Below are 23,985 nucleotides of genomic sequence, written 5' to 3'. Positions count from 1 at the left end.
TTTACTAACGCAAAACAATTTGTTATATCAAAAAAAAAAAAAATAAACAAACAAAAAGTTAAATAATAATAACAATCAAAATTAAGAGCAAATTAGTTGAGCACAAACTCGTGGCGGCGTGATGAGTGAGCGCACGCTGCAGAGAGCCAAAAACCAAATGCGTGCGTACAATTTGCCACCATCAAAATATACATTTGCATGCACCTGACTGGTGGCGCAGAGACACAAATCACCAAGTCGCTTAAAGAGAGTGAGCTGAAGGTAGCCATTGCCGGCTAAAGCTGCAACATTTACTTTAAAAGTCACAGACGCGGCAAAAGCGAACGACAGATTAGTTGAATACGCCGAGGCAGCAACAGCTTAAAGAAAGCGGCAACAGTAGCAAAGCAGCAGCAATTTAAAAATATACCCGCATACGCGTTGTTGAGTGTCCAGTGAACGGGAGAAGGCATAGAGGAAAAGTGTAAAACGCGCACATAAATGAAATACCAATAATAAACTTTTTTGTTAAAAAGTGTTGCCATTGCAAAGTGTTGGAATAGCGCTTGGTATGAAACACACGAAATTACAAAAAAAAAATTAAAAAAAAAAAATGTCTTGAAATTTATGTGTGGAAAGAAAGTTGAGTGAAACGTAACACAAACACACACGCAAAAGCCAAAGCAAATCAGCGGAAGAAACGTAAAACGAATATTAAAACAAGGGCACTTCCAGTGGATAACAATAAAAACAGCAAGCCACTAATTCACAACAACAACCGATCAGTTATTACAAAAATTGTATTCTCTTATTGAAACGTTGTTTTTGTGGTTTTTTTTTTTTTTTGTTTTGTTTTGTTTTTTGGTCGGCGGTTTCGGTCGACATTTAATCCATACGAACGCCTGCAAGTAAAAGTGATTTTCTTACCGGACGCAACGCACGTCGTCGTCGTCGGTGCTGCAGAGTTTCGCAATACGTTTTGTTTCGATATTCATTTTGTGGTTGGCGCGCGCGTACAACGCATAACTGCAAACAGCGAGTTTTTGTTGATCAAAGCAAGTCGCTGGCAAAGAGTTCCCTTTTTAGGATAAAATATTTTAAAGTGACCGCTAGTCAAAGACAAATTTTCCTACCTTAAAGCTGAAATACAACAAACAACAAACAGCAAATCATCAAAATGAAGGTGAGTTTATAAGTGAATGAGTGAGTGAATGAGTGATCGATTGTAAGTGCGCTTGCCTCTAATGAATGAGTGTTGGGGAATGCGCGATGCAGAAATTCCAAATTCAAAAAAATCCAGTCAAAAATGCTTGGCCATATACTTGAAACTCGCACTCACATTGCACATTCGTAGCGTTCACGAAAGAGATAAGCAAGAAAAAGATGACAAAAAGTTATTTTATAAAACTAAAAAATCTGCATCTTCAGTGTTAAGCAGTGAAAGTGTTCAACGAATGAGTCGCCTATCGAGCGTAATGAATCGAATGAAAATTGGCAATTGCCATTTTTCGCCATTTGTTCAAGCAAGCCTTATTGAGTAGTGGAATCAGCTATTAGGCTTTGGGTAAGGTAAAAAATATTACAATAAAACAAAACATAAAGGCGCAAAAACAGCAATCATCTGAAATGACAGCATGCGAGTTATTTGCAAAAAGTGTTTTCACTCTGGAAATCTACGCATTCCCATGCTCGTGTTTTGGTTAGCATCTCTATTGAGAAATTGTGGTAAATATTTTTTTTTTTTTTTTATCTAAAAACAACCCTCCTCTTCTATTGGACTTTGTCCGAACTCGTTCAATGTCTTCTGTGTTCAGTATCTCCATAAATGCAATTTGGTAGGTTTCCCATTCGCTACAAATACATGCGAGAGGACCCCAGTCCGGACAAAAATTGTGTGAGGTAATAATTAACTCCACCCACCTTATTTCTTTCTACTCACTTTTTCAAATCGGATATTAGTCTTACTATCCATCTGTTCAGATAAGGTACTGTTCAAAGTTTTGTCGGAGAACCATAGTTCTGGAATTCTTGAGATTTTTGCCTCCCATCTCCGTTTGCGCTCTTCTTGCGAAGGTCTATGGGGATGGTTCCGCTGATAGCTGAAAAGCTGCTTTTGATACTGGTCTGTATGAAGAAGCCACTCGCAGAGCGCCGGTGAGTTGCTCAATATTTCTACCGTCACTTAGTACCGGTATTCAGTAAGCAGTACCTAGTCGCAAAAAACAATGTCCAGTATATTTTGGTAGGCCATCAGAAGAGAAAAGTTAAAAAAAAAATTTGTTTAATATTTTTTTTTTACTTTTTTAAATTTAACTTTTTTTTTTAATAATTTTTTTTTTTAATTTTTAGATATACAAAAATAAAGTGAGATAATGTTTTCGTAAATATAATACAATATTTAATAAATACGAATAAAAAGAAATTTCTTTATCTCATGGAAATGCCCTTTTCTCTATGAAGTGCGGCAGACCCATTGCTAGAATAAAATACTTGCAGCAGTTTTTGTTTCAGATTTGTTTGTTTTTATAAAAGTTTCGCAATTATCATATCCCTAGACTACTGAAAGTTTTTTTCAAAGAATTTTTTCTCATCCTCTCGCTGCATGTCTATCTGGCCAAATTATCAGCTGACTGTCTCTAAGTGGTTTTCATCACTCAATTGGGTGAAGAAATTTATAAATGAGTGAGAACACACCAATCATATCAACTCACCAAAATGGCATCTCAAATTTATTGACTTGAGACTAGTAGGAGTATCAGCATAATCCATACTTTATATAGTAAATTTTGCATTAAATACTAGGATGTACAGACACGAAAAAAGAGCCACAGAATCCCTTTAGTAACGATTTATTCAAAAGTAAAACAAAATAGTTCCCAACTGAGCTTATACAGAGTAATTTCAAAACTGGTTCATTGAAAATATATGAAATGAGACCAGTTCGGAAACAGTGCTAAACCAGTTTTAAAACAATTTGAAGCCAATTTGCAAACAGTTCAAACTCAGTTCCAAACAAGTTCTAGACCAGTATGCAACTAGTTCCAAACTAGTTCAAAATCAATTAGAAGAGAATCAATTTAAAATCGTTACAAAACAAGCCCATTAGAAAGCCAAATTCATCGAGCGTTCTTTGTTCTGAGTAATTCTAAAGCATAAAGATCCAGCGGCTACGTTAACTGTGTCAAGTCATCCGAAAGGATACAAACGCTCCGGCTATGAAAGTATTTGATGCGGTGAAAGTATTCCTGTTGGTAGCAAAGGAAGAGAAAGGTCTCCTCTACGTTGGAAAGATCAGGTGAAGAAAGACTTGGCTTCACTTGGTGTGTCCAAGTGGCGCGGATTAGCACGAGAAAGAAACGACTGGCGCGCTTTGTTAAACTCGGCCAAAATCACGTAAGCGGGTAACGCACCAATCAAGATGAAGAAGAAGTTCTAGAACTAGTTTTTTTTTATTTCTTTAGAACTCTCAGACAAGTTTATGAAATTTAAAATTAACACTGGAGAAGGCATCTGAATATGTAATATATAAATACAAATAGTAAATAATAACTTACAAATAAATAAATAAATATATATACAGTGAAATTCCTTATAACCGGACACTCACCGTCGCAGTGTTTTTGTCCGGCTATAGGAGATGTCCGCTTATAAGGGATGAAGTCACAAAATATATACCACACATATAAATTGTATTGTACATAGTTTATTTAAGAAATTTTTGGAAGTAAAGAATATTTGCATACTTTAGTATTGCATATAAATACATATATCGATTAAGTACATTGTAAAAGTCTTTACATTTCCATACTAGTGTTTTTAAACTAAGCTTCTATACAAAGTTTTAAAATTTTGGATTATACCTTGATCAAGTGGTTGGCTAACTGCCGTTGTATTTGGCGGGAAGAAAATAATTTTTATGTTGGTTAAGTTTAATTCCTTTGGGTGAGAAGCCGCGTTATCTAAAAACAAGATAATTTTTCGATTCTGGCTTTCATTCTTCGATTGAACTGCTGCAGCCATTCACTCATTACTTCTCGAGTCATCCATGCTTTTTTATTAGACTTCCAATCCACTAGCAGTTTTGCGATTGGAACATGTTTAAAAGATCGAGGACGGGCTGCTTTACCTATAACCAAAAGCAGCTCCTTATCTCCAGCCATGTTAGCACAGAACAAAATTGTAAGTGTTTCCTTTGATAGTGTACCGCCCACGCATTTTTCGGATTTAAGAGCGAGGGTTTTGTCAGATAAGGCACGAAAAAAAAGCCCACTTTCGTCTGCGTTCTAAATATCTTGAGGCTTGTAACCGGTCAACAGAGATGGCAGTTTTGTCCTAAACTGTTCGACACCATCCTGGTTTACATCTGCAGCTTCACCAGATACGCATTTGAAAGCAACATTATTCTTTATTCGCCATTTGTTTAACCATCCATCTGAAGCATTAAAATTAGGTACACCCAGTTTGCCTGCAATTTCCATTGCCTTTGCTTTCAAAATGGGACCAGAAATCGGAATTTTTTGACATCTAGCTTTAGCGAACCAATTAAAACACATCTTGTCTATTTCAGAGCCGCTTTCTTTAAGAAAGCTTCGCTTTTGATGAACATGATCTCCAGACTCCCATTTAGAACGAATTTTTTCTTTATTTTTATTGATTTCAGCAGCTAGTGTTTTGCCAATATTGAACCTTTCAAAGCAAAAGAAACGTGTACCTACCATTAAATTTTTGGGCTCACTGTACTTAACCTCTTTGCAATTCCACGTACTGATAATTTATCTTTTTCGAAAACATTAATAATTTCCATTTTTTCTTTAATAGAAAGTACCTTCTTTTTCGGCGCCATATTATTACGAACTTTGAGCGCAACCATTCTCATCCAACTGACTTAACAAACTGAATGGAAAACTACTCTTAATTTAAAGCACAGGACTTGAATGTGTGCATACATGTTAAAAGGAGAATCACCTATTTCATTTTTATAATGAACAACAAAGCTTGCTGTGATATTTTTGAATTTTGTCCGTTTATGAGAAATTTCTTTTATGAAAATGGTTTGAAATACTTTGTCCGCGTCTGGTTATTAGAGTGTCCGTTTATTAGGATGATATTTGTATGAAAAAATGAATGAAAAACCTGTGTTCCCAAAATTTGTCCGGTTATTGGAGCTGTCCGGTTATAAGGACTGTCCGTAATGGGGAATTTCACTGTATACATATATATTTATGAGCGATTTGACAATCATACACCTTGGCATTGCGAAGCTCCATAATTCGCTTTTCTTGAGGCATATTTAGTTAAACTAGAATTTTCAAGCACTTGAAAATTTTAAATTTTAATGTAAAGGGTGGATAAGTTTCAAGGGCCGGTGTTGATTTTGAATAAAATACAATTTGTTTAGAACATTATTGTCATTTCTCTTTATTATGATAATATTGATATGGCTCAATTACGTATGGAACAAAAAATCGGCTAAATAGCCGCCGCGGCCTCCATCCGATGGTCGAAATTTTCGATGACGCTGAGGCACAATAGAGATTCTATGCCGTTAATGTGCCGAAGTATCTCATCGTTTAGCTCTTGAATTGTTGTTCTTTCAAATAACCCCAAAGAAAGAAGTCCAGAGGTGTCGTTGACGTTAAGGCTTGGTTCACATTCAATATCGGCCCTTGAAACTTAACTTTAGTTTTCAAAATCACTCTTTTCCACATTTTTATAAACTTTGTTTTAATGTTTAAGATAAAATATGCTTAAAAAATATACGTTAATTTTTTCTTTTTAATTTCATTTTTTTGTTCAAAGCTTCTAGGAAAACAATGTTTTCTTGTCATTTTGAAAAGCACCCCAGAATTTTCTTTTCAAAGATTTATGAACAATTAAAAAAAATTGCAGTTCTAATAGATTCACGTTTTTAATGTTAAAATTCTAATAGAGTTTTTCAACACCACTATTTTCAGCTTTTCTATAACTTTTTTTTTAATTTTTTACGATGAAATATAATTTTAAAAAATATTTTAATTTTCTTTTCTTATTTATTGTAATTTTTTTCTTTTTTAATTTTGAGAAAACAAATTTTCTTTTTTTAATTTTTCAAAAACACCATTTAGATTTTTTTTTTATTTTTTCTTATAATTTTTATTAAGGGGGGAAACCAGTTTAAACTTATCAAAAAATCGACTTTTTTTTTATTGCACAAATTCCGCATATACATACATATATATGCTCACTCAAGTAGGAGAGAGCCAGATGTCGAACGTTGCCGAACGCGGGGGTCGATTGTGCCTCTTTGTCGTTCGCTCCGCGCTCTCGCTTGCAGTTCAAGCCTCAGAGCAAGGCAACGCCGCATGAGCAAGATAACGCCGCATTTTTTGGTGCATGAAGCCGGCTAAATCGAATTATAAGACGTTATACCGTCGAAAAATCCTTTTATTAGGCACGAGTTTTTTATGTTTTTCAAAAGCAGTATAAATTTTATTGAAATCTACCAAGCGGTTTTTAAGTTACAGCGATAACCAGTTCAAAAAACATATATATATATACAATATATACATATAATTGGCGCGTACATCCTTTTTGGGTGTTTGGCCGAGCTCCTCCTCCAATTTGTGGTGTGCGTCTTGATGTTGTTCCACAAATGGAGGGACCTACAGTTTCAAGCCGACTCCGAACGGCAGATATTTTTATGAGGAGCTTTTTCATGGCAGAAATACACTCGGAGATTTGTCATTGCCTGCCGAGGGGCGACCGCTGTTAGAAAAAACTTTTTCTTAATTTTGATCTTTGAATGGTAGTCACGCACCAACCCATTCGGCTACGCCGGCCGCCTTTTCAAAAAAAAAGTTCAAAAACCATAGTTTTGAGAAAAACGAATTTAAAGTTTTGCTATCGATTCCGGAGTGCCCGAGCGCCGTTCGTTAATTGTTGAATAACTCGAAAAGTATTTGTCGGATTCACTTCAAATTTTCACAGAATATTTTTAAGGTAAATATTATACTTTAAGAAAATTGAAAAAAAAGATAATTTTTGTTTTAAATTCTGACTACCCCTAACCCTTAAATAGACTGATTTCCGAAAAAACTGTTTGCTATTCCATGGGCGCGTTTGCTATTCCCACAGCATTCTCTCTACCTCCATACTAAGCCCAAATAATCAGTTCCTGATATCCTCCTTCCATCATTTTCGGTCAGGGTTCCTGGTTGAAAAGTTCGCAGAGCCGTCTGTCAATTTTAAATATTCCTTTGCACCGCGTCTACATGGTTTGCCGCTTGGCCATAACGTCGCTGTTGCTGCTATTAAGTAACCGCAATCATAAATCTTCCCAATTTGTTTGAATTACGGTATTAACCAATAAAAGCCGAATACCAAACAATAAATATCATAAAAAGCTCGCTTAGATGCTAGCGAATGGACAAATATTCGCGCATGCGTAGCCATTCAAGTGCAGCGCGCAGCTACAACAAGTTCAAGTGCATGCCGAGTATTTCGTTTTCATTTTCTCTTTCACACAATTTATTATTTTTCCATTACTTACACTTTTCTTGCGTTGTTTTTTGTTTTTTCTGTATATGCCACTACTTTTTATGGCGAAAAATAATGTAAGCAAAATTTCTTTCATTTTTTATGACATTTTTTTTTGTTTCTTACGATTTTCTGCACCTTCCTCTACGAGTGAAAGAGAAATGCTTGCATACCCGCACTTTGTTCAATGCCCGATGGTAAATTGCTGTCCACGGAAACTTGTTTTCTTAGTTGGTACCGCTTTTTTTTTTGTTTTTGTTTTTAAGCTACTCACCAGTGTTTGGTTTTTGTTTGTTTATCATTTCTCGTATTTAGAAATATTTTTTTTTCACTTCAACATTTTTATTAGCTTAACCGCCTTTTTCATTTTTTTATATCGGCTTTTGCTTATGCGACTACGAGTATTCGAAAGTTGTTTGTTGTCATTGGCTTGTGTTGTTGTTGTTGTTGTTGCCGTTGTTGTTGTTATTGTATTGTTGCATGCTAACGATAGTTTCTGCTATTATATAATTTTTTATAGCATTCGAATTTTGTGCTATCCATTGTCGTTGGAGTGAATTGACTGTCTGCTGAAGCTACAGGCACACACACATACACACTTTCATGTACAAAATATCTAATGAATTCGGCGATTATGTTTTAATCAAATTCGTTATGTTGTAATAGGTCTGGCCGAAGGTATTGACATACAAATCGACATTCAAGTATTGGACTTTTTTTAAATTAATTTTGAACTCAATTTATCATCTCCGATACACTGCGTTTGAAGCGCAGAAGAAGCTGCATTTAACATAATTTTCATAACAACGAACAAAAAGTAATTAACCTACAATAATAAATAGATTAAAAATACGAAATAATCTACACTTTACTGGAGGGTACTATTAAGCTATTAATCGAGGAATGGCGCATCATTTAGTATTGGTCTCCTATACGAAAATATTGACTGCTTATTAATGACTAAGACCTTGTCACAAAAATCAGCTGGAAGGTCAGCCATGACGTGATCAGTACTGGTTCCGTATAACTAAAAGCTACTGCATTGTTAGTGTAAGTCATTGATTGAAATTTCTCTTCTGAAGAAAGTTCAGTGACCTTGCATCACACCAAGCGGTTATCCTACCTAACTTAAGAGGCATATAAATAGTGTTTTAAAGAAGTTTTTAATAACGATAATAAACTAATTAAGTGCAGCCTCCTTTTCGGATACATTCATTTATTTTACTTACATGCAGCATATTTAAAAATCAGTGAAGCATGCACACATACCATCTGATCAAAAAGTTTCCGGACTGTATTCAGACATCGGCACACACGCAAAAGAACTAGGTTTGCAATTCAACTCCTATTCCAGAAGCTGTGGAGGAGATCTTTCAGATATGAAGAGTGTTGAGCACTTTCTCTGTGAATGTCCGGATTTGGCAGGTAGAGGATTAAGGTCACTGGGTGATCCTTTTTTCGGCAGCCTGGGGCTGTCCCAACGTCAATCTGCTCCATGCCATCAAAAGCGCTGGCTAACTATAGATATCTGCCTGTTGCAGGTCTTATAATGGTCTCAAAATGGCGCTTTTATGCTTCTTAGGGACTGCCAGAATAGTACTTCAACCATTTCAGCTATAAGTCGTCGTAAAGCTCATACAGCTCATCGTTCCATCGCCTGCAATATTCGCCGTTGTCAACGTGCAAAGGTCAAAAAATCTTGCGCTGAATCTTTCTCTCAAACACTCCAAGTGTCGCTTCATCGGATGTTGTCATCGTCCACGCTTCTGCGCCATACTTTAGGACGGGCATGATGAGAGCCATGTAGAGTGTTAGTTTTGTTGGTAGAGAGAGGACTTTTCTACTCAGTTGCCTACTTAGTCCAAAGTAGCACTTGTTGGCAAGAGAGATTCTACGTTGGATTTCTAGGCTGTTATTATTATCTGCCTTATTTTCGTAACGCTATTTTCGGTATAGCTTCCTTTCTGCCGTTAACATGCGTTTCTTGTAGTGATCTTTTGACTCGACAAACAGAAAAAAATCGTAGGGAGCCATATCAGCTGAATTCGATGACTGTTGTATGGTATTCGACTCGTTCTTGGTCAAAAATTCATGGATAATGGTGCCACAGTGCGACGGTGTGTTATCAAAAATATGCAAAATTCACAAGTTGTTCTCCCACAAATCTTCTCTTTTTTGGCAAATTGCTGTTTTGCAAAATTGGTTAATAGTCCTTATTAACTTCCCTTCTGGCAAAACCTCGCGATGTACATACAATACCACTGTAATCCATCACTTTCGTTTTTGACTGAAAACAACATAGTGTTTGTAGTCTTGCTTAATTCGGGCTTGGTTCACTGGTCTGATGTCTGGATTGCGTGTTGAACTCATAAACCAACGTCTCGTCTACCGCTTTGTGTATGTTTGATGAATGTTAGATCATATTGAGCCTTGAAAATCATGCATTTGGCGATGTTACGCGGTCCCTTTTTTTCATGAAATGCAGGTGCTTTTGGACCACCTTTACAGTAACACGGTGCAAACCCAATTTTTCAACAAAACACACGTCAAATTCAGAAAGATGCGTGAAATTTTTATTTACATCGATAGTACAGTCCATATAATTTAATGTTTGAAGAATATTTCATGTAAATGTTGGCCGCGGCTGCACTTTCTGGATACATCGGTAGCTCTTGCAATTCTTCTGGCTGATCTACAGGCCAATATCGACAATTCTGCTTATTTACGTATCCATTGATCCAAAAATGAGCTTCGTCGCTGAACACAATTTTTCGATAAAAAGTGGGTCTTAAACTTTCTTAACAGAACACGCATTTTTATAATAAAATTCAATGATTTGCAAGCGTTGTTCGTTTATAAGACGATTTATGGTTAAATTATAGACCAAACTGAAGATGTTTGACAGTGAAACAAAACACGAAACGTGCGTCAGCTGTTTAAACCAACTGTTTAAAAAGATAGGCAGATTTTTTTTTTTTGTATATGACAGGTGATTTTTTGCAATTTGATGTTTACGAACCCAAAAAAGCGCTTCAAATTGGTCACTAAATTATAAATTTGAGTTTAATCTCCACAAATGCTTGTAAAATACAATACATCTATTTTTTTTTTGTCTTTTTGTTTTTTTTTTGTTTTTTTTGTTTTTTTTTTTTTTGGTTTTTTTTTTGTTTTTTTGTTTTTTTTTTTTGCTGTTAACTATAATCATTTGAATACTAGATCAATGCCTTCAAAAAGTGTTACAGATCTTAACAATCAAAATGAGTTCAACAAATGCAATTCGAAATTTTCGAAGCTTCACGCTCACTTACGGCCTTCAGCAAGTGTGCAAAGTGTAAAAACCTACTAAAAATGTTAATTGATTATTTGCATTTTAAGACTTTAACACAAAAACTAATGCAAAACGATCAGATTTAGCTTTTTTATACTTTTTTATGTATGTAAATGTGTGTATACATTTTTTTTTTAATATTAAAAGTAAACCGAATAACATAAAGTGAATCTCAGTATATCTGTCTGTTTACTCTTCCATTTGTCTGTCCATTTACATGTCTGTCCATTCAGGTGCCCATTTCGTATGCGCACTTTTGTGTCTGCTCTGCCTGTTGGCTCATTCGGCGTGTCACTTTCACTTATTTATTTTGGACACTTGACACACCCATGTTGCAATACTTTCGTTTCCTTCCCTTAACAACATCAAGCCTTAGTTACTTTACCATGTAACCGCAACACTGCGCATTCGTTACTACGTTGGCTGAGTGGCGTAGGTCGTTTCGTTTATTAGCGACTGCTTTGCCGACACAAAGCGGCATTTGACACAACTGCAAAGCAAATTTCGTACATTTCCGTAAAGATTTGATGCATTCGTACACGCTGAGGAATTTGGGAATTTGTGTGAATTGTTACACTGGCACGAATTATAAGTGGATACTCATTGATTTTTTCTAACTGTTTTTTGTTTCCTATTCGCTACTTTACACCTTTTTATTTCGCATATTTCACTCATTAATGCTTTACTCATGTGTGTTATTTTATGCTGAGAGAAAAATATTGGTGTATGTAATATTAAAAATATTGGATTTTCAGTTGCGGTCATAATTGAGTAGGTACATGGTGATTGTTTTTTTGTTTTCATTTACAACGTTTTTCGAGTTGAAACTTTTTTGTTATTATTTTGCATTTTTTATATTGTCCATTCCTTATCCAAAAAAATATACCAAAATCAGAAACTATAGCAAATTTAGAAAAACTAAAGTCAGACTTTATACAAAATTCAGAAAAATCCAAAAAGTATTCATCTAAATTTGAAACTTTTTAATCTGAATTTCAAGAAAATGAAATGAATTACAAGTTTTAAGTGACTAAAAAATTGCTTGGATTTCAATAATTTTTTTCAAGCTAAAAAATTAATTTTGATATGAATTTTTCAAGCTATTCAAAATTAATAAAATCAAAAAAAATTGCTTATTTTTTAATTTTTTTTATTAATTATCCAAGAAATCTTCTCCGATTGACTTGAAATTTTATATTCACATATCTTTCATGGAGGATCCTTGGATATAGGTATTAAATAATTTTTTTATAAAAAATTTTGGAACATTTTTTGTATTTAAATATAAATTTTTTTACCATTTCCGAGAATTTATTTACGCACAGATATAGGATGCTGTATTATTCACAAGTAAAAGCGAAATTTTTTTTTTTTTTTTCTAAACCAGAATTTAAAATTGTAGGTGCAGTTGGTCGAGCTTCTGCGATATTTTTCGGACTATGAAGAGAAATTAATAACAAAAATAAAAATATTGGCGTTTTTTCAATCTCAATGGACGATCAGGTTACAGAGGTCTGGATATATGAAAACATTATGCGAAAGTTGTATACAAATTTTGATATCTTGTTGTTAATAGTTGTAGGACAAAATTTTATTTCTGATAGCAGTCACAATTTTTCAAACTTTTAAGGAGTACTGAGCACAATCCCAATCAATAAAAAACTATGACATTAACACAATAAACAAAAAAAAACCTTTTTCAAAAAACACTTTATTTCAAAATACAAAATTATTTAAAAAAAAACATTTTTCAAAAAAAATTTTTGTTCAAAAAAATTATTTTTTCAAAACACACTTTATTTTAAACTAAACATAATTTTTTCACAAAAAAACTTTGGTTTCAAAAAATATTTTTTTTTTCAAACAGAAATTTTATTTTACAATAAAAACTTTTTGTTTTTTTTTCAAAACAAACTTTTTTCAAAAAAAAATTTTGGTTTCAAAAAAATAGTTTTTTTCAAAAAACAAAATTTATTTTAAAATAAAACATAATTTTCTTCAAAAAAAACTTTTTTCAAAAAAAATTTTGGTTTCAAATAAGTAATTTTTTCCATTCTTTATTTTGAAATAACAAATAATTTCTTAGAAAAAAACTTTTTCAAACAAAAATTTTGGTTTCACAAAAATAATTTTCAAAAACAAAAACTTTATTTTAAAATAAAAAATAGTTTTTTTTTTCAAAAAACATTTTCCAAACAAATTTTGGTTACAAAACAAAAAAAAATTATTTTGAAATAAAAAATATTTTTTTTTTCAAAAAAAACTTTTTTCACAAAAACATTTTGGTTTCGAAAAAATAATTTTTTTCAAAAAAAAATTTTATTTTAAATTAAAAATCATTTGTTTCAAAAAAAATTTTAGTTTCAAAAAACTAATTTTGTTCAAACAAAACTTTATTTTAAATTAAAAAATAATTTCATTCAAAAAAAAAATTTTCAAAAAAATTTTTGTTTTCCAAAAAAACTTTATTTAACAAAAAATAATAATATATAAAAATAATTCTGAAGTGTTAGAAAGAACAGAAAATGTTTGATTAAAAAAAAACTGTATACCAAAATTTTCAACATTGAATAAATCGCAAAGGTATACATTTTTGTTTCAAAATTTTTTCAGTTTATTTTTTATAGTACTCAAACTAAAAACTAATTTTCAAAACAATTTACGGCAACGTCAAAAATACTTTAATCACTTCACATGGATTCGTTGAATGGGTTCTTTCTTTTGGAAGATTTAGCAATAACAGGAATTCATAAAGAATGACGAAAGCGTGTTAAAGGAATCACTGAATATTAAAGTAAAACGTGATTGTACAAAAAGGTGCAAAATTAATCATCAAATTTTGTTTTTGAATAACTTTTTCGGTTTATATACTATGTATACTGCAGCTGACCAGTTCACAAGTGGCAAATATTATTGCCGTACGACGCCAATTGCAAAAATTATAAATCTTCCGATGGGATGAATCATTTTACGCCACCTTGTACAGGCATGGAAAATAAGCCATATAGTAGACGTCCAATAACTGCAGCAATATCAAAAATTACTAAGGAGATGTATGATATTTTTGAGAACCAAGCGCGAAATTGGCGATGCCTCAGGCTTTTTAGAAGAATGAGTACATCGTATTTTACACGTACGAAGAATAACATATGGAAAAGCTGTTTGCTAAGTGCCGCATTCGGCAAAAATTCAGCAAAGAGATGTGGAGGAGTTTTAGGGAGAGTTCCTTACAGTTATAGTATAAAATTATTTGAGGACGTTTGAATTAAGTGCGTTGAAGTGGGACGGAGATTATGTTGAATAAAAAAACGAGTTTCATTTAAAATTTTAAACTATTTTATTATTTCTTTCTTACTTTTTAACCATAAAAACGAGAGTAATAATAATTTTTATGGAACTTTTATGTTTTAGAAGTATTTTGCGAATTTTTTTAATTAGTTGTGTGTTGTTGATGTGGTTCAAATAACGCAACTGCTTCAGCTGTAAATAACGAGCAATACACTGGCATTGCACCGACCGAAATCAAGCCTCCAAGCTCGTTTGTCACTGCTAACGTAGTGCTGGTGTCAGACTTCGATCCGTATGTAAAAATAAACCCTCTGTTACCTCTAAGAGGTGGAACCAATTTGTTATAGAATTGAAGATGGTAGAAGATTTTGGATATTTTAATAAAGTGGTGAGGAAGATAGATCTTGGAACCAACCACTGAGGATGCGTTTCGATTGCTGAGAGCGCTGGTACAGAAACAATGTCGAGGTGCTTATATATATATATAATTGGCGCGTACACCCGTTTTGGGTGTTTGGCCGAGCTCCTCCTCCTATTTGTGGTGTGCGTGTTGATGTTGTTACACAAATGGAGGGACGTACAGTTTCAAGCCGACTCCGAACGGCAGGTATTCTTTATGAGGAGCTTTTTCATGGCAGAAATACACTCGGAGGTTTGCCATTGCCTGCCGAGGGGCGACCGCTATTAGAAAACTGTTTTTCTTAATTTTGGTGTTTTCACCGAGATTCTAACCGGCATTCTCTCTGTGAATTCCATTCTGATTCAAAGTATGAAAACAGTAATTTGTTTCTGCATTGAAGCATTTTTGGAATTAGCATCATTGAGTTGCTCAGTGTTCTATGCGAGATAGCTGGCAGTCCTGCTTCGGCTAAAATTACGTTTATTGGGGACGTGGGGAAAGCGCGGATACTTCTCCTGGCCGCAGCATGATATGGCGTTTGTAGGCGGTTGAATATTTATTCTGTTTTCTTAAGGAGTTTTTTTTCTTTTTTTTTATTTTTTTTTGTTTTTTTTTAATTTTTTTTTTATGTTCTTTTTAATCCTTTTTCGACTTTCGATGTGAATTTAACATATTTCTATTACAGCTAACGACTTGAGATTCCAGGTAGCTTCCTAAAATTAAATTTTCTATCGATTTATGGATATAACATTTTAAAAAGGATTTTTACACCTTTCCTAAAGCACCTCGGTCTGATGGTCCGAAATGGTCACAGATTTGACATCAAAACGGACACCAAGTCAATGGATCTTTGCTTTCTTTTGCAATATTTTGCATGTCATTGCATTGCCAATGTGGTGATGTGGTGTATTTGTAAGCACGTTGATTGGCTCAGAAAAGTGATGCGAGACGAAATTTTTTGACGGATTTATCAAACACATTGGTCCTTGCAAACATCGAAAATCTTACGACTTATCCAGCCGTTATTACTCAATTCCCTACTCGTTTGGCTATGGAATCATTTTTCAACAAACCAATTACTATCCCTGGGAATATTCTAGTCCACCAACCAACCGTAGCATATACACTCACAGCGAGTGTGTACAAGAACGCGAAAAGCTTCGTCGGAAAAACTCGTTTCTATTGTATTGGAAGCAAGAAAGAATTCAATATGTCAACAGCACTCAAAAATCTCTTATACATATTTTGCTTGCCTGCCGCCGAATCTAGAAATAAATATCGTTTCATATTTTACCATAAATTGCATTGTAATCAACTTCTTTCCTTCAACCTTCTTCGAAATGAGTCAAAATAAAGGAGAAAACAAAAAAAATCCTTTTTCACAAACCAAAATATTTTCAGCCCTTATTTTTGCATACAAATGCATGTAAATACATAAGATTCCGGCCAGACCTGGGTGCCCAAATAGAAGATTTTAAAAAAGGTGTCCAACGGAGTGTTAAAGCTCAAGAATTTCGATTTTTGCACTCAAGTATTTACAAAGTTTTATGCAGCTTTCAATTTACTAACGAAAAATACTGAAATTCAAGCATCTGCAGTAATCAAAAAACCTTGCAAGACACGGTTATAGTGACCACATATTTTAGCGATGCAACGAAAAAATATCGAACTTAAATTCGTTAGATTGTTAAGTGCATTGGAAATTTTTGGTTAAATCGAGCGTGAAATTGGGTCGTACGATCGACTTTGTAGATAAAATAAGAAAAAAGTAGCAAAACATTGTAAAAGTTTTAGGCAAGTACTCAAGTGTAACCAGCGATTACCAAATTTAAATATCGTCAAGTTGTTATGGAATATTTTTAGAGAGCCACTAATGCAATAAAAACTGAAAAAAGATACTAAAATGGAAAATTCAATTGGGTACGCGGCACTTTAATTGCTACTTATTAGGAATGCAGCCAATAATTTTTGCTTGTTTTTATGATTATTATTATGTTTTTAAATGCCTCTAAAGAAAGCCATTAGGAATGCAGCTCTTGTACGTGGCATGCCACGACATAAATAATTCACTTGCATATAACTGCGGATATAAAAAAAGCTATTGACAACTGCAATTCGTCGGTTACACGCTGGAGATACGCCCATTCTCTTCGCGCACCGTCTTCTTGCAGTTAACGGCAGTGATGTAATTCATATTTCCACTTAATATTCGCTAAAAAAGCAAGCAAAAAAATGTTGCGCATGCGTCGCGTTTAGCTTAAAGTGGTGACATAAACAAGCGCACTGTTAAAAATGCCATTAAGTAGCAGCTTTGTGCCACTTGTCAATATTTTTTACTGATGTATTTTCCTGGAAGTAGAATAACTGTATATTACAAAACAAACATTAAATTTATGCAATGTTGCAACTTATTTATTTCACTTGATTTGTCTCTTTTTAGCTCTTCTACATTTTGCTGCTCACACTTCCCCTACTCGGTCACAGCTATCCCGCACAGAGTGACGACAAATCCATCTCACTGGAGGACGTCGAACTGCCCGACAGTGATCACGCCGCCTCAGATGGGGAATCACAAATACAAAAACGCTCCGGCAGTTTCGATTATGTCACACATCTGAAATCTGGTCTGCTTTCGAGCATCGGTCAGGCTTCGGCTTCCATAGCTTCAGGCAGTTCGGGCGGCAGTAGCGCCAGTGGTGGCGATGGCTACAAGTCATACGAATCGGTTCATGTATTTGCCACAAATTAAGCTATTATTTCCAAAAAAAAATATTTCTATAACATTTTTCTCTCTCTTTCAACAATCAAATTTTCAGGGCAATTCAGTTGAATATAATCCGTGGTCATTTAAGAAATCAGTGCTCAACACTATTTTCCAGGCAGTAAAGGCAATCACCGGTGGTGTGACAGCGCTCAAGGGCCAATTGATTAAGGGCAGCGGCTATGCGTTGAGTGCCAGCGGCAATTTAGTTGCTTCGTCTGGCGATAAGGTCACCGATGTTGGCAAAGCGATCATCAATTCGGCACAGATCAATTCGCATGGCTACTCCACTGGCGGAGCTGTGCATCCATTCGCCAAATTCAGTTCATTCTCGGGTGCTTCGTCGGGTGGTAGCAGCGGTACTAAGCACACAGCAGCGAGTCCAGCTGTGCACACAGAAAGTGAGTAAATGTTACTACATTAAATTTTCTATTTGAGTAAGAGAAAATATAGAAGGATTGTAACTTTGACAAGGCGTTAGTGTAGATGAGATATTCGGGAGTAACGAGAAGAGAACCTAACAAACGCGAAGGATTGTAATACAAACAAATAAAAAGTTAAGTTAGATTAATGTAATCAAAGAAGACCAAAGAAACAACAGCAGTAAGAAAAAAGTTGCTTGTAAACACAAATATGTAAAAAAATTAGTGCAACTACATCAGTTCAACGTCTGATAATGTCAAATTAAGCGAGGGCTAACTCTTTGTATTCTCACCACAATTTTATGAATTCTCATTTAGGGGCAAGTTGAAATCCATTATAATTTTATTTATTTATTTCCATATTTAGTCGATGAAACAATATTTCCTTACAGACTAATGAACAATTATACTTGAGTTAGAGCTTCCGAGCGGCCGCCGTAGCCGAATGAGTTGGTGCGTGATTACCATTCGGAATTCACAGAGAGGTCGTTGGTTCGAATCTCGGTGAAAGCAAAATTAATAAAAACATTTTTCTAGTAGCGGTCGCCCCTTGGCAGGCAATGGCAAACCTCCGAGTGTATTTCTGCCATGAAAAAGCTCCTCATAAAAATATCTGCCGTTCGGAGTCGGCTTGAAACTGTAGGTCCCTCCATTTGTGGAACAACATCAAGACGCACACCACAATTAGGAGGAAGATCTCGGCAAAACACCTAACAGAAGTGTACGCGCCAATTATTTATTTTATTTTTTAGTGCTTCACAATATCAGCAAAAATTGCTTTAGGATGTTGAGGTTTGGTCTATTTGTGGACCTCCGAATAGGTGCATTACGTGCATAATTCGTTCTAGCATTATCTGCGTAGAAAGACAATAAAGCACACAGATACCTCCACGGAACATAAAAATGTATTCTGTCTAAAAGTGACCGACTGTCACAAACTCCTTGCATGATGCAAAAAATAAAAGCTGAAGAAAATATTGACCTTCTTTTGCCGAGTGATTTAAAATTGAACAGCACTAAAGGTGCAATATAAACATACAAAGGCATAGGATCCGAGAAACCCAATGAACGTAAGTCATTCTAACCTATCAAAATATGGAAATGTTTTATAAATATGGAGAAATGTTTTATAAAGGGTGGTCAAATTTCAAAGGCCGGTGTTGATTTTGAAGAAAGTACAATTTTTTTAGAAAATTATTGTTATTTCTCCTTACTATGATAATACTAGTAAAGCTCAATTACGCATAAAACAAAATATTGCCCAAATGCCGCCGCGACCTCGGCGGCACACCTCCATCCGAGGTGGTCCAAATTTTCGATGACGCTGAGGCATAATTAAGGTTCTACGCCGTCAATGTGCCGAATTATCTCATCTTTAAGCTCTTTAATTGTTGCTGGCTTATCGACGTACACCTTTTCTTTCAAATAACCCCAAAGAAAGAAGTCCAACGGTGTCAAATCACATGATCTTGGCGGCCAATTGACATCGCCGCGACGTGAGATTATTCGGCCATCAAATTTTTCGTGCAAAAGAGCCATTGTTTCGTTAGCTCTGTGACAAGTGGCACGCACCGTCCTGTTGAAACCACTTATCGTCCACATCCATATCTTCCAATTCGGGTCACAAAAAGTTCGTTATCATCTCACGATACCGAACACTATTCACAGTAACTGCCTGACCGGCCTCATTTTGGAAAAAATACGGCCCAATGATGGCGCCGGCCCATAAACCGCACCAAACAGTCACTCTTTGTGGGTGCATTGGTATTTCGGCAATCACTCTTGGATTATCATTCGCCCAAATGCGGCAATTCTGCTTATTGACGAATCCACTAAGGTGAAAATGTGCCTCATTACTGCAGATAATTTTCTTCGAAAATTGGTCATTCACTGTTGCCATTTCCTGCCACCATTCTGACCATTGACGACGCTTGAAATGATCAAGAGGCTTTAGTTCTGCAAGTCTTTATGCATAATGTTCATCAACGACGAGCGTGGGAGGTGCAATTGTTGGGCACGACGACGAGTTGAGGTGGACAGCTCTTCAACCACACTATCGCGAACAGCAGCAATATTTTCTCGTAGTACGAGCTGTACGAGTATGCACTGGTGTTTTCACATCTCCTACAGACCCGGTTTGCTCAAACTTTTGCACAATTTTTCCGATTGTACGCACATTTGGACGATTAAATTGATTTTCGTTCGCCAACGTTCTATTATATGCCGCCGAACTGAACATTTATTCAGATGATTTTTTATTGGTGCCTGAGATCACATCTTTCTTTAAATAAAGGGTGGTTAAATTTCAAGGGCCGATGTTGAATGTAAACCGCACCTAAACGTCAAGTTTTTTTCTGCATTTCATTTGACGTTTTTCAATTCCAGACTAACTCAATTTGAACTGTGGAAAGATGTCTAGAATGCTACCTTGTGGTACACCAGAGGTGGTGAAGAAGGTTTAAATTGAACATCATCCAAGTTGACAACGTACTGCCTTCGACTCAAATAGGACTTAAGCTATTGCAGAAAAGTAGAATGAAAACCGAGGCAAGCGAGTTTGTCGCTCAATACCAAATGTGAAACTTAAAAAAAGTACATACATACAGTACTTTTCATCCTTTTCTATTTCACCTGCACGTTAGAATTGTTTAATTTACAAATATCAAAGCCTCAGCTATGACCAGGACGCGAAACTATTTTAAAACTCTGTAAAAAAGGCAGCACGTAGAGGAACTTTCAAAATTCAGTTTTTAATTACAATTTCTAAAGGAAATGTTCATACTCAATTTTACAACTCATTAAATTTTAGCATAATAAAATACAAAATTGAAGTTGCAGGATAATTCCGTTGCTTTTTTATGATTTTTTGAGAGAATGCGCAAAGAATAATGCACTTTAGCCCTTCACCTACGGGTATTGTATGTGAATTAAGGTGCATATCACCTTGATCAAAAAGGTCGCGGAATTTATTCAGAAAATTCTAAATAAAATTGTATTCCTCAAAATGATATTCTTCTTCTTAATTAGCGTGATTCTGAGCGAGTTCAACAAAGTGCACCCATTCGTTTCTTTCTCGTGGTAACCGGCGCTAGTTGAACACATTAAGTGAAGCCAAATCCTTCTTCACCTGATGCTTCCAATGCAGAGAAGGCCTTCCTCCTCCTCTACTGCCACCAGTTGCTACCGCATTGAATACTTTCAGAGCCGGAGCGTTTGGATCCATTCGGACGACATGACCCACCTAACGTCGTAAAGCTCATTCGGCTCATTGCTCCTTCGCCAAGGTCCAAAAATCTTGCGCAGAATTTTTCTCTCAAACACTCCAAATGACGCCCCATCGGTTATTGTCATCGTCCAAGCTTTTGCGTCAAAGGTTATGAGAGCCTGTGATGTTATCGCCTTCAAAATACTCCCCCTTCAACTGTAACACACTTATGCGAGCGTTTTATCCAGCTCTCGAAACATTTCTTGGCCTCTCTTTCCGGTATAGCCAACAGAGCCGTATTCGATTTTTTCATTACTTCCTTTCGGGTATTAAAACGCGATCCCCGTGCTGGTTCTTGGACTCAATCAAACAGAAAAAAATGGCAGGGAGCCATATGAGATGAATTTGATGGCTGTTAAATGGCATTCGTACGGTTCTTGGTCACGAATTCACGGATAATGACGGCACTATGCGTTATCTTATTGTGAAATCCACGAGTTATTTTCCCACAAAACCTTTCCTTTTTGTCGAATTGCTTAATGTAAACGTCTCATAACACCCCAATATTGATTTTTATTAACTGTCTGACCTTCTGGCAAAAATTCGCTGTAAAAAATAGCATTTTTTGGTGTTCATTCATTCGGATTCGCTTGATACCTGGATTGCGTGTCGTACTCATAAAATCTCGTCTCGTCTTCAGTAATGATGCGTTTGATGAATGATGGTTTGGATTCATTCGGTTAAGTCGCGATTATTGATCCATTATTCTTTCTCTTTAGGTTTATGTTTCAAATCAAATAGTTAAACGCAAGACCAATATCTTGTCGCGGCTTTATGCTCCCGAGAGGAGTGAACAAGGAAAAAGAAAAATGTTTGTGTCTCCATCAGTTTTCAATGTCGATGGCCTACCACTACCTCCTCGATGAACTTACGATCTTTTCTGCAGCATTCATGCCACTCGTAAATGGCTTTAGAGCAGCATTACCGGAACGGTTACCCAACATTTCGTGTAAAGTTTTCGCATCATTGAATTTGTGACGCAAAATTTAATACAAGCGCGTTTTAAAAATTGCGAAAAACTTAGAAAAAATTTGGAAAAATTCCACAAATTATCTTCTAAATTTGGAACTTTTAATTTGAATTTTTTCAAACTTTTTGGCTCGGGGAATTCTAGTTAAATAAATGCAAGATTCAAAGGTCTGAAAAATCTATTCAATACTTAGTAATTTTCTTCTATGACGGCTTCTTGCACTTAATGCCATATAAATATGTCTTTCTTGCTGAAGAAAATACGCAAGGCCAAAAAATTTTGATATATAAAGCCCACAAGAGCCGTCACCAAAAAAAAAAAATATTTAAAAAAAATTATTTAAAAAAAATTATTTAAAATAAAATATTTAAAAAAAAATTATTTTAAAAAAATTATTTAAAAAAAAAAATATTTAAAAAAAATTATTAAAAAAAAATTATTTAAAAAAAATTATTTAAAAAAAATATTAAAAAAAAAATATTTTAAAAAAATTATTTAAAAAAAAATATTTAAAAAAAATAATTTTAAAAGAATTATTTAAAAGAAATATTTAAAAAAAATTATTTTAAAACTTGCACTTTGTTATCCCAAAATTCAATGGGCTATAAAACTGCACACAAGTAATTTATGTACTAAAAGTTAAAAATTTAAGTTAAAATTTTTTTAAATTTTGAAAAAACTAGAAGGTTTGATTTATATGGTTTTGGTTAAAGAAAAAATTCAATGGGCTATAAAACTGCACACAAGTAATTTTTGTACTAAAAGTTAAAAATTTAAATGAAAATTTTTAGAATTTTTCTAAATTTTGAAAAAACTTGAAAAAACTTGAAGGTTTGATTTATATGGTTTTGGTTAAAAAAAAAATTCGATGGGCTATAAAACTGCACACGAGTAATTTTTGTACTAAAAGTTTAATATTTAAATTAAAATTTTTTGAATTTTTCTAAATTTTGAAAAAACTTGAAGGCTTGATTTATGTGGTTTTGGTTAAACAATGAACAATATTCAAAAAAAAATACTAGAAAAACCTTATAAATATTAAAAACAAAACCGTCATGCACTCAGTTAAGCTCTTACGAGTAACAGAAGGTATAAAATCTGAGAATTCTATTCGACTGAAAAGAACCATAAATCTGCGCTTTCTAGCCAAAATTACTTTAAAATTAAATTGAGTGTGGCAAGCATATAAATTATTTGGCACATAAAAGTTTACTGCATCACAAGACCTGAAGCTTCACCTTGTTTCGATTTTCATCTGCTGCAAATTGGAATTATCTGGAACGGATAATCGGTGATTTCTTGGAATTATTGGTTATACGCATCCAACCAATTTTGCTGCAAGCCAATTAAACAAATGCAGGCAGTAAAAATGAACAAAAAAATCACAGAAGATGTGTAACATAAAAATATTTTTTATTAGCCAACAAATTTCGGCAATAAATCAGCGCTGCCGGCACCAACCATGACCACAAGCACGGAAAAGTGCACTTTAATAAATAATGACAAGAAAAATGAAAAAAACAAAACAACAATGAGAAATAACGACAATAAAAGATAAACTAATAATTGAACCATCAGCACCGGCCGCACTTGCTGTGACGGTCTGTTCGTTCCAGCCGCTCTTCCATCCGGCCGCCCACTTTAAACGATCTGCATTCGCTGCCTTCTAGTGCCTCTCTGCTTGGCTACATTTTGACATTTATGAATATGTTTTGTCATTGCGGTAATCTTTGTACGTTTTTCATCATCATCTTCTTCTACTTCACAAGCCGGCGCTTCACCACAGCTGCACTGCATTCACTTCAAAACCTATAACGAAATTGGTGTGTTTGTTTGTACAACAAGTGCTTATATACATGTGTACGTGTAGCTGAATACTTCAACATGTCCAACGAACACGAGTTGCATACAAACTTCGAACACTTAATCGTGTATTGACCTAACACAGCTTGGTACTAAACGAGAGCGCCAGCGTCACAGGGCCGCTACGGGCAGGCCAAGTAACGACAAGTGATCTGTTCGCTTGGGTGATTGTGCAAAATGGTTAATATTTTCTT

The 23,985-nt window shown here is 34.8% G+C and overlaps 1 protein-coding gene across 2 annotated transcripts in view; it reads left to right on the top strand.

Moving 5' to 3' along the window:
- Positions 1-347: 347 nt before the first annotated feature.
- LOC128855599 (uncharacterized) overlaps positions 348-23,985 on the top strand; it is a 46,149-nt gene continuing 22,511 nt past the window's right edge. For both annotated transcript variants that reach the window (XM_054090628.1, XM_054090629.1), the window contains exons 1-3: positions 348-1,162; positions 16,951-17,241; positions 17,327-17,672. In XM_054090628.1, the coding sequence (XP_053946603.1) occupies positions 1,157-1,162; positions 16,951-17,241; positions 17,327-17,672 (643 nt within the window). In that variant the 5' untranslated portion in view covers positions 348-1,156. The remainder of the gene's footprint in view (positions 1,163-16,950; positions 17,242-17,326; positions 17,673-23,985) is intronic.

Source organism: Anastrepha ludens, chromosome 2, assembly GCF_028408465.1.
Source record: "Anastrepha ludens isolate Willacy chromosome 2, idAnaLude1.1, whole genome shotgun sequence".
NCBI lineage: Eukaryota > Metazoa > Arthropoda > Insecta > Diptera > Tephritidae > Anastrepha > Anastrepha ludens.
Note: the sequence above shows the minus strand (reverse complement) of the source record. Positions and strands in the feature narration are given on the sequence as shown.